We start from the raw sequence: 15,531 nt of genomic DNA on the forward strand, positions 1-15,531 counted from the left end.
GATATTTTTGCAGTTTTGAGCTGGAGTAGGGTCAGAACAAAAAAAACTGTTATAAGGAAATTTTCTACACCTCCGAGAATGTCGTTTTTTTAAAATGCAAACATAAAATTACCTTTACGATGATTTTAAGTTAGTTTTGGGCATCACCTTAACATTTTGTTTTGTTAATGTCACTTGACTCTGTGATCTTTTGGCTACGTAATTTTAAATGACCAATGCTGGATCAGTTTCGTTGAAAAAAACTTTGATGGAACCGGAGACGTGATATTAATGGTGTGAGGAGAACATGATGGTAGGACAAGAACAAAAATATTCATATTTCCAATTCCAAGGCATCAAAATAAGTTTAAAAATAACGCAATCTTTGCAGATGCGGAATGACTCCTTTTAACATTCTTTTCGGTGTCTACACCAGCGGAAATCTGTCCAAATAACTATGAGAAGCTGGAATGGAGACAGATGATTCGGTCTACCCATTGATATGTATGTTGTCGAAGCATTTAACTCATTGAACTACGGATTGAAAAATATACGTTGTCGATTGTTTTGTGTTTAATGCCCAGAAACTATTAACGTCAATATTTCTTCTTTTTGAAAGTCTAGAAATGTTTGTATTAAATAACAAAAAAAGACTCCTTCGCGTTTTAACCATCTAGATCTTGTTTTCACAAACAAATGTTGATGAGTTATTCCTAAATCAACGCCAAAAAATTAAAAAACCGTTCATCGATAAATGGCTAAATTCGAACTTGTTCAAAATCTCATTAATGTAAATGATCACACCAAATTTCATTCAAATCAGATAAAAACGTTGTCTCTATTGCGTTCACAAGCCAATTACGGATGGACAGGGGCGACGACAATATACGACCACATTATTAAAATGTGGGCGTGTAAAAACATTGTTTACTATTTTTAAAAGTTCATTTACGAACCAGTTCTATAAGTATTGGAATATTAGCTTCAAAATAGCAGGTTACTTTAAGTTTTATCATAACTTGTTGAATAGATATTCATGACGTTTTTGCCATTCTAATAATATTAGAACTGTTTTAAAACTTGCTGTCATATGAACCTAAAATATCCACTAATATAACCTCAAATAGTAGAACGAGCCGTTTTTTCTTTCCTTCAGATACATTGTGATATTACACGACTCTACTTTAGTAGATAACTACGCAAAACAATTTGCCTTGTTAATTGCCAGATTGATGGTCACAATGTAAAAACACTCTAAAAATGCACACAGATTTCAGAAGTTAAAACTAAGCTGTTAGTCCTGTAGATCAACATCCAAACATCACCTGTCTACACCATCAATGCATATTATATTCAGGGGTATACCTAAATACGACGATTACCGAATGATTCTTTCTAATTTCGCAAATCGCATGTTACAGCAGGCATAAACCTTAATGACCAAACAAGACTAGCTGGTGACAAAAATCCGCTGACCATGTGATAGTGTTTTATCAAGGATCTATTACTTCCGTATCAGATAAATACAAATATCTGTCCAAGTTTTAAGGCCTTGGTTTATCAAAACAGACCAAAGTTTTAATCTACTTCTAGTAACCAGCCCGAAGTATTTTGAATGCCTATAAAAAGGGGATCTGATCAAGTCAAGACCATTGTCAACAAAATCAAACAAGATGAAACTGTTGATTGTTCTCGCTGCTTTAGTTGGTGAGTGTAAAAGAAATCAATTTTGATTTATAAAGGCACGGATGTACGAGATGGATCAGCACTCTTTGAATTTGAACAGAGCTCAGTTCATGTCTATTGACTTGGAATTTCAAATCATTTGACTGTTGATTTTTCTGGTGTTTTCATTCTACAAGGAACCTATCGTGTTATAATTTAAGAAGTTGGTGCACCGATGATCGGTCTGCTAACTGTCCCTTCTGGTGATATAAATAACATCCAAATAGTTTAATTGATAGCTTTTATAAGATGTAAATGAAATGTCCGATTTGGAAAAATCTATCGGGTTCAGCTTTAATTGTGTTTTACTTAAACTATCTTTTATTCAGTTGTTGCCTTTGCTTGTCATGGTGACCACGAATGTGGACATTTGACCAACTGTCATCCACACGAAAGACCAATTTGTCACGAAGGAAGATGTCTTTGTCATGGTAAGTTTTTACTCTGATTATAAACGTTTATAACAATATATAATGATATAAAAACTCAATAATCAATTGTAGATAGTTATAGAAATACCACTGTTAAAATAGTGCTCAATACATCAATAGAAGAGTGATATAGAAATACCACTGTTAAAATAGTGCTCAATAATCAATTGTAGAGTGATTTATTTTATTTTAATATTTCCAATAACTTGAAATATATAATAGAGTACTCAATAGTAAATTTAGAGTTCTCGAATAAGATTGATCCAACTGTAACCATTAATCCTTTACGGTTTCATTTTCAGATGACCACCGTCCCAGACAACCAGGAACATGCACTGATAAGGATTTCAGCAACTGCTCCTGTGAACATGGAGGAACTCCGGCTTGCCAACATGGTCACTGTCATTGTAACCATCATTAAGCCTACTTACCTGCAGAAATGATATAAATTGCTATTAAAGGTTTATTTCTGATTTTATATTTCCAAACCAAATGTTTATTCAGGGACGTAACCAGAATTGATAGTTGACAATACAACGACTACATCCGGAGGAGCAATGGTGTATAGTGACAGTAATTGAATTCATAAAAAGATTTTCGGATGGGAGGGGGGGTGTTGGTCACCCTTGTTACGGGCCTGTATTTAGTATACACAAAATGGAGTTGTATTTGGTGAAGATGGATTATAGACATATTTCCCCAAATGAAAATTTCATAAGCTGCAACCAATATATTTCGTTTCGTTTTGTGGTACTTTTTTTATTCTTAAATATACATTTACAAAAAAGAAATAACTTCGTGCTAGATATAAGAAAACACAACACCATTGTCAATGAAAGATAATGTGAAATCGGGTCAATATTGCAGGTAAGATAAAGATTATCAGAAAACCAGACCAAGGTTCTGGGCTATCTAAACCATGAAATATTATCAAGACTATAAAAGTGACACAAGGTAACGATTACCGTTACATCGTTAAGCATTTCGATAACAAGATCCATATTCATTCCTTATGTTTACATTGGCCTGGCAACCTTTAAGTGGGTATGTCATAGCGTTGTCAGCATTTATTGGGTCATAATGATATCAAGATAGAGTTTTCAGCGTTTATTGGGTCATAATGATATCTGGTTTAGTTGGGTATATTGAAGAACAATCATTAGTTCTATAAACATTATTAAGTAAAGAGGGATAACTGTAAATATAATGAAAAAAAACCAACAATGTTAAAATGTTCACAAATTAGCAATCTGCGTACACAAGTTCACAAGGAGACGGCTTTCCTAAAGGAACATTCCGCTTGTTATTTATAAAACATTTTTAATATCAAAAACGTGGTAAATCTTTAGAAAATAGTATACTATTTATATCTATGTATCTACTTGATCAAAGAGAATTTGTTTTTAAAGGTTAATTAAAACGGGGAGTACTAATTGATAATTAAACTGTTTGTTCTAGTTTTGGTGTTGGGCTTTATAATGAATCGATATTATTAGTTAAAACCTTTAGAATGTAAGAGACATAGTTAAATACAATTAGGCGTTTAGTTTACGCAAATCCATACAGTAGTTTTGTAACAGCTTCCATAACGCATAACGAACTTAAAAAGATAACACAGACTTACGTAATGTTTTTAAATAGATTTGGCACTAAAAAATTAACGGATTTTTAAGTTAAAACTTTCAGATACGTTAAGGGAAATATTTGGGTAGTTTGGTGTATAATTTTCACATATTTGAGCACAACAAATTTTCGACCTACGAAAGAAGAAGAATGTCCCGGTATTTAGCTCACTCTCCTTCTTGCAACATAAAACAAATACTATAAGTAGTGGCCTCCTCCAAAAGTACCATCAGGTGTTTCAAAAGACTAAGCATGACACCCGCCACTACTATTTGATTTCATCAAATTTGAAATATCAATCAGTCAGTAGAGAACAATAGAAGTAACTACGACAACAATCTTTAAAAACTAGACATGATCATAAACGTTACGAAGTTAAAAAATTCTAAAATCGGCAAACAGATTAACAAAAGCATTTACAGATTAATATAGATGAATCTGATAGCATAAAATATATACAAATTATTTGTCACTGAACTGTTCTTGTGAACATGGCGGATCACTAGTCTGCAAACATGGTCATTTTCACTGCAGTCACCACGTTTTCAGGCAACCAGGAAAATGTACTGACGATGATTTCAGCAACTGTTCTTGTGAACATGGCGGAACTCCAACCTGCAAACACGGTTATTATCATTTCAACCGCCATTAAGAATGAAAGTTAACAGCCAACATGTAGTTACGAAAAGTGTACATGAATGTATATTTATCCACCCCCCAAGATCCTTTCCCCGGAATGTTTCAACTTATTTTAATACCATTCATGAACATTGTGAACATAAAAATTGACACAAGTTTATCGGTCTTTGGGTTTATAAACGAACGGCTGTCTAAAACTTAAATATGAAAATCGTTTATTTATAAAAGAAAAACCTCCTAAAAACGTCTTAGCAACACCATTATCTTAATGGGAATTTACATATCGGTAATTCTGCTGAATCATTTGCGGGTTGGTCGGTATAATCAGCTTCTAAGACCAATTCTCCATCTGGTTCACAACCTCCACAATTTCCACCACAAAAGCCTTCAATTACTCGACCATCATCTGACCATGTTATATTTTGTATTACTCCATCTGTCCCCCAAGTTTTCCACTTGGCTGTAGAGTTGATTTTAAATCCTGTCCCCCGGAGGTCGATGATAAAGTGACCAATGACTCCACAAACATCACTATCATTTCCAGCATAACAGTCGCCAGCTCGTCCATAATCTTGCAAGGAGAAGGATGAATTGGCATACATCCTCCCTGTCGTTTTTATTTTACCACTTATAATATTCCTTATTTTTTTAAAATCAGTATAACCCATTGAGAATGTACTTGGGTCTGTAGCCTCTATCAGTTCACAGGAGGTACCGTTTCTTGTGTAAATAGGCGTTGATGCAGTGTTATATTCCGGAAGAGATATGTACATAGCAGCATTAGATATGCCTGTAAAGCTGCAGAAAACTTTTCGCCGTGAGTTGAAGGTACTTAAGTAAAGCCAGAAGTCTTTGCTTTGCATTTCAGAACAAATTCGTGTATTGCTACACTTGGTGTATTGTATACAATCCACGTTACTCCAAAAGCCGTTTGAAGTGCACGTGACATTCGTTGCAGCGAAGCGACCTCGAATACAGGCGTATTCGACCACCTCATTAAAATCCCATAAAACTTTGCTTGTAAAAGAAGTAACATTTATGTTTGGCACTTGAGGTATTCCAGTACATCCTATTGGTTGGCAGTCAAAGCCAGAGTTATTCTCCTTACAAACAGTGTTATTTGGACATTGATGATTTTTGCAGGTACGTAGTATGTTTTCGTTCCAGGATTTAACATATATCATCACACTCACTGGGTTAAGACGTCTATAATCACCCGTGTCAGAAATAAGAGAACAATTTAATGTTTCGATATTGAAGTTTACAAAATAGCATAATGTATGAAGTTTGCACTGCCTGGCACAATCTATTGGACCCAGAGATGTAACCGACTTAAAAGGTGGATGTATAAATTCCAGATTTTTAAACATATTTGGTAGGTCGTCCTGTTGAAAGCATTGGTTTCCACCTCCAAACGCTACTAGAGAGTTAACGGCGAACATAACAACGATCAGTAGCATTTTCAATATAGAATCCACGCGTAAGTAATACAATCTGTCTCACTGAGCTAAATACCTGCTTTTGTCTGCTAGTTCTTACATCACTTTTCCTATGAAGACGAATCAATAGTAAACGAAGGACTGCTAACGTATGACTCTGGTTTATTTTTTTTATTATTAGAAATCAATCAATTAGTACTCGATATAAACCACTTTTGTCTCATTTTGGAAAATAGTCAACTTCCATGACAAACACGCCATTTTACTGCAGACCACCCGCACAAAAACATCAAAACATTGTCAATTCTTACATAAATGATATATGTTCTGAATTTTTTACCTATAATATCAAGAAAGTCTAAAACTTTTGCAAGGTTATTTTATTTGAAAAAACGTACTTTTGTCTAGCAAACTGTAATATGTCATCCAATTACCTCACATGAAGTGTGTTTGAAACCATATATTTTTGGTTTCTTTTTTCTTCAAAATTACCTCCCTTGAAGTTGAAACCGCTGTCAATCAGTTTAATTCCATACCAACAACTACCTAGTCTGTGATATCAGTTAACGGGAAGTGGACGTTAACTTGTAATCTACCAACAACTACCTAGTTTGTGATATCAGTTAGCTGGAAGTGGACATTAACTTGTAATCTACCAACAACTACCTAGTTTGTGATAAACAGTTAGCTGGAAGCAGACGTTAACTCGTCATCTACCAACAACTACCTAGTCTGTGATATCGATTAGCTGGCAGTGATTGTTAACTTGACATCTACCAACAACTACCTAGTCTGTGATATCAGCATCCACTGGAAGCAGACGTTAACTCGTCATCTACCAACAACTACCTAGTCTGTGATATCAGTTAACTAGAAGTTAACTTGTCATCTACCAACAACTACCTAGTCTGTGATATCAGTTAGCTGGAAGCGAACGTTAACTTGTCATCTACCAACAACTACCTAGTCTGTGATATCAGTTAGCTGAAAGCGAACGTTAACTTGTCATCTACCAACAACTACCTAGTCTGTGATATCAGTTAACTGGAAGTGGACATTAACTTGTCATCTACCAACAACTACCTAGTCTGTGATATCAGTTAGCTGGAAGCAAACGTTAACTTGTCATCTACCAACAACTACCTAGTTTGTGATATCAGTTAACTGGAAGTGGACGTTAACTTGTCATCTACCAACAACTACCTAGTCTGTGATATCAGTTAACTGGAAGTTAACTTGTCATCTACCTGTGGTATCAGTTAACTGGAAGTTAACTTGTCATCTACCAACAACTACCTAGTCTGTGGTATCAGTTAACTGGAAGTTAACTTGTCATCTACCAACAACTACCTAGTCTGTGGTATCAGTTAACTGGAAGTTAACTTGTCATCTACCAACAACTACCTAGTCTGTGGTATCAGTTAACTGGAAGTTAACTTGTCATCTACCAACAACTACCTAGTCTGTGATATCAGTTAGCTGGAAGTGAACGTTAACTTGTCATCCACCAACAACTACCTAGTCTGTGATATCAGCATCCACTGGAAGCAGACGTTAACTCGTCATCTACCAACAATTACCTAGTCTGCGATATTGTCATCCGCTAGTAGCCAACATCTTCTGTTATCTACCAACAACTACCTAATTTGCGATGTCTGCATCAGCTTACCATAAACCTACCTCTAATCCCAGCGGGAGAAACTAAAATACATCAAATGGGATGTGCGAAGCCATGCGTGAAAAAATTATAAGTTTATTGATTAGTCTGAAACATCTTCCTCTATTCTAGCTTCTGTAGGATATTTTTACAGTTGGAGTAGGGTCAGAAAAAAAGACTGTTAAAAGGAGATTGTCTACACCTCCGAGGATGCGGTTTTTTAAAATACAAACATAATATTAAATTACCTTTACGATGATTTTAAGTTAGTTTTGGGCATCACCGTAACTTTTGTTTTGTTAATGTCACTTGACTCTGTGATCTTTGAATTTTTGGCTACGTAATTTTAAATGACCAATGCTGGATCAGTTTCGTTGAAAAAAACTTTGATGGAACCGGAGACGTGATATTAATGGTGTGAAGAGAAAATGATGGTATGAGAAGTTCACAAATATTCATTTTTTCAATTCCAAGGCATCAAAATAAGTTTAAATATAATGCAACCTTTGCAGATGCGTAATGTCTCCTTTTAACATCCTTTATGGTGTCTACACCAGCCGGCCGAAATCTGGCCAAATTACTATCAGAGGCTGGAATGGAGACAGATGTTTCGGTCTACCCATTGATATGAATGTTGTCGAAGCATTTTACTCATTGAACTGCGGATTGAAAAAATATACGTTGTCGATTGTTTCGTATTAAATGTTCTGAAACTGTAAATATCAACATTTCTTCGTGTTTTTACCATCTAGATCAGATTAAAAACAAGTGGTTGCCTTTCGCCTAGCAAGATACGCCCACTTTCCTGATATATTTTCAGTATATCAAGGGAGATCACCTATCTGTGTCAAATCATACCAAATATCTAATTTGTGCAATATATTGTTGATTTAAGCAAACATACATTATATAATAAAATTCTGACATAAACTGTCACCTGTATCGCGTTAACAAGCCAGCAAATTTTGATGCGTTTTTACTTAAGTCAAGGGTAATAACTCAAATTCCGTTGATCGAAAAATTGTCAAATTCAATCTTGACTTAAGATCTCATCATGATAAATTGTAGTCTCTGTTGTGTTCACAAACGAAATTTGACACGTTTTTCATAAATCAAGGACAGTAACTCAAAAGATCGTCAAATTCGAACTTGTTCAAAATCTCATTAATGTAAATGATCACACCAAATTTCATTCAAATCAGATAAAAACTGTTTTCTCTATTGCGTTCACAAGCCAATTACGGACGGACGGACAGGCAACGGAATACTGTTAGTTGTTGGAAATAATAGTGAAAAAGTACAAAATTCTAAGAGACAGTCAGTACACATTAACGACAAACCATTGTAATTTTATAAGGTCGGCGGAGACATGTATTGGCTTTTCATTTGTGTAACAATAATAAATATCTGTTCTCTTGTTTTTGGTTTTGGAAATCAATGTTTTCAACAAGACAAGCTCCTTAACATAGACAAGCTCCTTAACATGGTTAAAAGTTTGGGAATTAAGACATCCATCTTTTAAGTCGGTTACATCTCTGGGTCCAGTAGATTGTGCAAGACAGTGCAAACTTCATACATTATGCTATTTTGTCAACTTCAATATCAACACTTCAAGTTTATGGGATTTTAATGATGTTGATTTAGTTCCTGATAGACTATGACAATTTTTAAAAAATCTACTTGACGAAAGTCCCCATTAGTAATAATTGTGGCCTGTTTTACCAGATCAATAAGATACCAGCTTCTTAATGGCTCTGAAATTATGATATTATCTACACGGTTTGAAAATTGTTTTAATGAAGCATACTTTTTCTCCGTTAGTATATCTTGATTGAAATTTATAGAAAGGTTATTTTAGTATAAGTGTCTTTTGTAAGGAAATTGCGATCCATGAGACATGTTCTCGAAATATATTAAAAATTAATAAATGCTTTGTGTTGAGTCTGTAACTTAATCCCCGAGGCATGTGAACAATGTCAACTGGCATGATAGAAACTTCGATAGTTATTTCGTAATATTCTAGCCCGATACGACTCTAATGTACCTAAAATACATATTAAGTCAAACGAAATCTACAGCCTCTACTGCTTACACACATCAACGTCTTCATTGACCGGGTAGATGTTAGATGTTAGAGATTTACATATTGATAACATGCAGTTTACAAATGAAATAAAACAAGGTAATGGGCATTGCAATATGTTCTTGGTATATTTCTAGCCCGACAATTTGTAAGATGCATATGAGTATGAGAAACTTTTGACCAATATGTCTATATCGCAACCATACGCAACTGTTGATCAGTATGGTGTGTGGGCCTCCTTAACCTCATTCTCAAATTCTGTTCTCTATAACATCAAAAAAAAAATTGTGTTGTTTTCTGTGTTTTTGTTTTTATTGTTGTTGTTTCCCTGAATACCAACGACTGTGTACAAATTAATGGTTCATATCCAAATGAAAGATCGATTGTTTCGTTATTATTAGTCTTAGATATTCAATAAGGTACCAATGCATTTAAATCTCAAAGCGAGGAATCGTGCGTGAATATTTTGAAATTGAAACCTGATGACATGCTGTTTGTGATGATTGAAGTAAAAGAGATTCTCATATTGTTGCTGTGTTTGGAATACGTTGTTGGACTTCACGAAGGTCGATGCTATATACCTGATGGGTTGCCTGGTACTATGGAGGGAAAACGAATGATCGGAGAAGCTTTCCTTGAAACGACATCAATCGGTCCCGTCGACTCTGTAAGGATATGTAAATTACACGCACTGTGTCGTTGTGTGATCTTTAACAAAATAAAACTTTAAACGTCTCTGATGGCGACCAGAGGCCATGTAATACCAAATTCTGAGCAGATGTTAATAGACGTTGGGCAGTGGAACGATAACATGCTAGGACTTTGTAAATATAGTCGACCACAGCCATATACGCCCTTCACGGCATGCGGATGGTAAAAACGAAACATCCATTTTAAGTTTCATCAAAATCGGTTGAAAACTAAGAGAGTAATAGCATATTCAAGATTTTGGGGCAAGGGCAATAACTCTGCTTCTAACAGTCGAAAATAGCTCAAATTCGAACTTGATCTTCGTTTTATGAATATGTATAAACATACCGAATTTCATTTGATTCCATCAATAAATCTTGTTTTAGAGCGTTTACGAGCAATTGATGTTGATAGAAGCACTTACTGTATAGAGGTTAAAGGGCGATAACTCCTCAAAACCGGCGTAAGAGGCCTAAATCTTGAAAAAGCCTTGAATTTAATCAGAAGTAAACTAAACTTTCTCAAACCTTTCGATTTAGGTCCAATAACATCCATTTTATGTTTCATCAAAATCGGTTGAAAACTAAGAGAGTAATAGCATATTCAAGATTTTGGGGCAAGGGCAATAACTCTGCTTTTAACGGTCGAAAATAGCTCAAATTCGAACTTGATCTTCGTTTTAAGAATATGTATACACATACCGTATTTCATTTGATTCCATCAAAAAATCTAGTTTTTAGAGCGTTTACAAGCAAATGTTGACAGATTGATGGACGGACAGAGTTTTTAAGAGCAATTGATGTTGATAGAAGCACTTACTGTATAGAGGTTAAAGGGCGATAACTCCTCAAAACTGACGTAAGAGGCCTAAATATTGAAAAAGCCTTAAATTTAATCAGAAGTAAACTAAACTTTCTCAAACCTTTCGATTTAGGTCCAATAACATCCATTTTATGTTTCATCAAAATCGGTTGAAAACTAAGAGAGTAATAGCATATTCAAGATTTTGGGGCAAGGGCAATAACTCTGCTTTTAACGGTCGAAAATAGCTCAAATTCGAACTTGATCTTCGTTTTATGAATATGTATACACATACCGAATTTCATTTGATTCCATCAAAAATCTAGTTTTTAGAGCGTTTACAATCAAATGTTGACGGACAGACGGACGGACGGACTGGGGTGCCGACAATATACGTCCACATAGAGAGATGTGGGCGTATAAAAATCACAAATGCCCAATCAATACATTTGCAAGAGAGACGGTAACACTGTCCATTGTGTTGTGTTGTACTGGGCATCCTCAAGTTAACTATATAAATACAACATCTTTCTCCAGTCATGTTCTGTGGCAATTCGATGCAATGGTGGAATATGAGTGTTTACGAGGATTTTACACGTCCTCTAATGTAAAATGTACACAGAGCGGAACTTGGAGTCAATTTAGCTGCGTACTTTATTCAAAATGCGAACAGATTGGAAAATTTCTAATGGTTATTGGTTGTTTGTGGATAAAACCCATGCTCTTCACAAGATACTTTGTCGCTTTTCATATCCTGTTGGTATGTATCTTTCTTTACATGAATACAACATGGTTTCTATCCCTGCTTTTATACGGAATGACAGTTCCTGTAGCTTAATACCATTTAACGATCCAATCTCTCTTGGGATGGGAGTAACAGACTTTCAAAATAGAAGACTTTCCTTATCAACAATATACATCAAAATGACTCATACCATTTTCGCCAACTCATAGCACAATTTTCAGATGTACGGGAAAGCAGGTGATTGTGATAATGATGGTTGTGGTGCTATTGGTCGCTTCATTATCAACACCCGAGGAACTGGATTGAAATTCAAGTCGACCGTTAACTGGATACCTTGGGGTTCGAATGCAGTCGTAGAGAATATTACTCGCTCTGTATATGGTATCCTAAGGGATATATTTATCTGGAAGCCAACCCAACGTTCAACCCACCAAACAATTCTGCTGAACTTCCCATTTGTAAATTTTTGCTGTGAAAGTCAAATGAACGTTTTACGAGGACTGTTAACAGCAAGTTGATGTTATCACTAAGGATAAAATGACGACCTCATGTTTGCTCTGTTCCTGGTAATGGCCTTTACGAAAAATCGAGTTGTGTCCCTTATTCCATATAAGATATAAACATGATCGGATCTGAACATACGGTATCATATACCATTCTACATTTATTTTTGCTCGAATTAAATAGTGGATTTGAGGTACGGATTCAGTTTAAGTTGATCACATATAAAGAATTTGGTTACGGATTGGATCAATTGATCATGTTTCAGTATACCATCAGCAGATTGGGGTTTACGAACAGAACTGTTAAGCATGGTAATATTTATCTTGAAAACATGACATTACTAGCCTTGAAAGAGGGAAATTCTGAAAGATTGTTACCTCCCTTGAATCAGTATGCAATAGGAGCCAGTTGAGTTTCTATCAGGTTGGTATTGTACAAACCATCCGAACCGCAAAACGAAACCCGAAATCTAAAATAACATATTGGCAAAACATATGTCTTTCTAGGCACAAAATAAAATGATACATTCTGACTGTTTAGTGTCGACGAGTTAATGTCAGTTAATGTCTACGTGACTATAAATTGCCTTGCGTACACAATATTTTGTAAGGTAGGATATAGCAAAATGGTACACGGGACATGATAATTAATTTGACACTGTGACGCCATGCTTCATTTTAAGAAATCTCCATACAGTGAACTGAACTTTCGAGAAGCAAATTTAAAATAGGTATTTCAATAGTATAACATGAGGGGGCGGGTTAGTGTAGTGGTATAATATGTCATAATGGTGGGGGTGGGGGGGGGGTTATGGCATAACATAAGGATGGTTGGGGGTATAGTATAACTTAAGTGATTTAAAACTGTCTCTGGATCCTACACATGCAAACGTCACAGCACAAGAGACTTTAAATGCAAGAATCTGGATATTGTAAATGAGTGAAATACCAGATAAGCGTTATCTTGAAGCCAGTATAAAATATGATTAATAAATGTCAACACTATAAAATGTAAACAATACCATATGTTCTAACAGGATCTAACACAGTCCAATGTTGATTTTATTAATCGATTCCAAATACAATCTCAACACACCGCTGTTCTCGACAGCAAATTGACTAAAAATAAAAGGAAGCGACAGTGCTTTTGAACACTTTTCACTATGAAATATTTACTCACGTTCTATTGATACTTCATCATATTAAAAATTCATTAGCTGCTACCAATGTTTCGCCAAAATGTTGTGTGGATTACGGATGTCGTTTTGTGGTTTGTATTGTTAGTACTTGGTTTAATTATAGCTAGTGCTTTGTGTATTAGTCCAGACAATGTGGTATATTTAAGGCGCGGGTCTAACCCATCCCAAATGGAAAACGAATGTAACACCACCCATAGTACATAAAAGTGGCCTTATCAAAATAAAAACATAAAGTATACAAATCTATCACGTGAACAGATGTCTGTATTAAACAAGTTGATTAAGTAGGGAAAAGTGCTGCAGCATATGTTCAGTTTGGTATCCGTGATGTATCGACGTATGACGTTAGAAAAGCGAGTTTGGGCCGCCATACGTAATATTTAATTTAATAAAAAAAAATTGTGGAATCCCATGAATGTTCAAAACTTGATGACACATTTTTATTTAATTTTTTTATCACAGTTATATGAATGTACCTTGCGTTCAATAATCACAAATGTCTCCACCACCGCGAATAACTTCTTTTGATGTTTGTATCCCCAAGGGACATAATTCATTTCAACTAACCGGAAACAGTCGTGTCAATGTGTGTAACTTCTTAAGAATGATGATCAACTTTCGTGAGAAAGTCAGGTGATAAACGGCCACCGAGAGGAAATAAGAAAAAAATTCTTGTAGATTTCAACACCCGATTGGATTGATACATTTCAATTAAACATGCGAATTGTCCATAAACTTCAATTGTCATCAAAATAGCTACTTTTCATAGAATCACAATAAGAAGTTTCACTTCACAGTTAAAAGGGTTGATAAGAATGACCTATTTATTTGCACTTACAACTTTTAATTTTTGTTTGGCTGTGGGTCAATTTATTCCACACAGGATTATAAAGTCGTTTATATCGTTTAATCTCAAGCTGGTTTAGCGTCCTCTACGTTCAGCAACCATAGACTTCTGACGGAAAATCAAATGCTGGTAAATAGAAGCCTTAAATGGCCCAAGTAACCCAAAGCGTACTTCTGGAATGGATGATGGTACACCAACGAATGCAGTGATCAAAGTCAAGTGACAGTCATACAAGTTATATGGTCGACATCAACTAGTTTACATTTCTTCTGCGATAGACATAAAATGATATTTGTTATGATATTGGTAAGGGTCTATATATTTCGAAGAATTAAAAAACAAGCCAGTAAATTTGTTTTCATATCTCTTCTTTTGAGTCTTCACACAGTTTGTAGATCTTATGGATAGCATGTTTGATGAAAACTGATCAACACAAAGAAGAAATGAAACTGCCTCTTAACAACTTCATGGCCCAGAACAAAATAATCAAATTCATCAGCTGTGTTTCTTAACAATGATATACCCCCTGTACACGCTCTACCAATTTGTTTCTTTCTGTCGAGGGCTCTTTGACTGTATTCGCTGGTGTACAATCCATCAACTCCCTGCATTTATAAACTCCTAGGTATATCAAGGTATTAGATACAGTTCGTAATAGCCTGGCATCATGAAGATGTGTATTGTACGGTATATTCATGTATTCATAACTCTGACATTACTATTCTTGTATAACTCGTACTACGCATTGAAAAGGTGAAGTTCAACCTTTCTCACCAGCTGTGAGCATTTTGAAATTTCAAAACTGATCAGATTTCACTCTCAAGGATTATCATGTAGACAATTGTGTCGCAATAGGCTGCCACATCTGGTTTTACTAATTGGGTTAAAGGAAAATATCGCAATACTTCTAGCAGATTTTTAACCTTTACCTTTAACGATAAACCGTTTTTAATCTTCATCCAAAAACGGAGCGTGCCTCATTTTTTAATCTTTTTGATAAGCCCATTAATTAGGATAATAAGCAGAGGTTCTTAAAGATCCCTCTAAATTAAAATCAAGCCATTGTTGCTCTTCTGACAGAATGCCCTTAAATGTAATTTGTTGTCCTTTAGACACTTACGTTTCCCTCACATCTTGTTCTTGTTGGTCACACCTCAGTGTCATTACACT

At 35.2% G+C, this 15,531-nt stretch overlaps 1 protein-coding gene across 1 annotated transcript; it reads right to left on the reverse strand.

Moving 5' to 3' along the window:
* Window positions 1-4,657: 4,657 nt before the first annotated feature.
* LOTGIDRAFT_163835 (hypothetical protein) lies at window positions 4,658-5,857 on the reverse strand (the record flags this gene model as incomplete). Its single annotated transcript, XM_009060386.1, has 1 exon — window positions 4,658-5,857. The coding sequence occupies one exon, from the start codon at window positions 5,855-5,857 to the stop codon at window positions 4,658-4,660; it is 1,200 nt and encodes a 399-aa protein (XP_009058634.1).
* Between the last annotated feature and the right edge of the window lie 9,674 nt (window positions 5,858-15,531).

The sequence above is a fragment of the Lottia gigantea genome, assembly GCF_000327385.1.
Source record: "Lottia gigantea unplaced genomic scaffold LOTGIsca_42, whole genome shotgun sequence".
In the NCBI taxonomy this organism is placed as follows: Eukaryota; Metazoa; Mollusca; class Gastropoda; family Lottiidae; genus Lottia; species Lottia gigantea.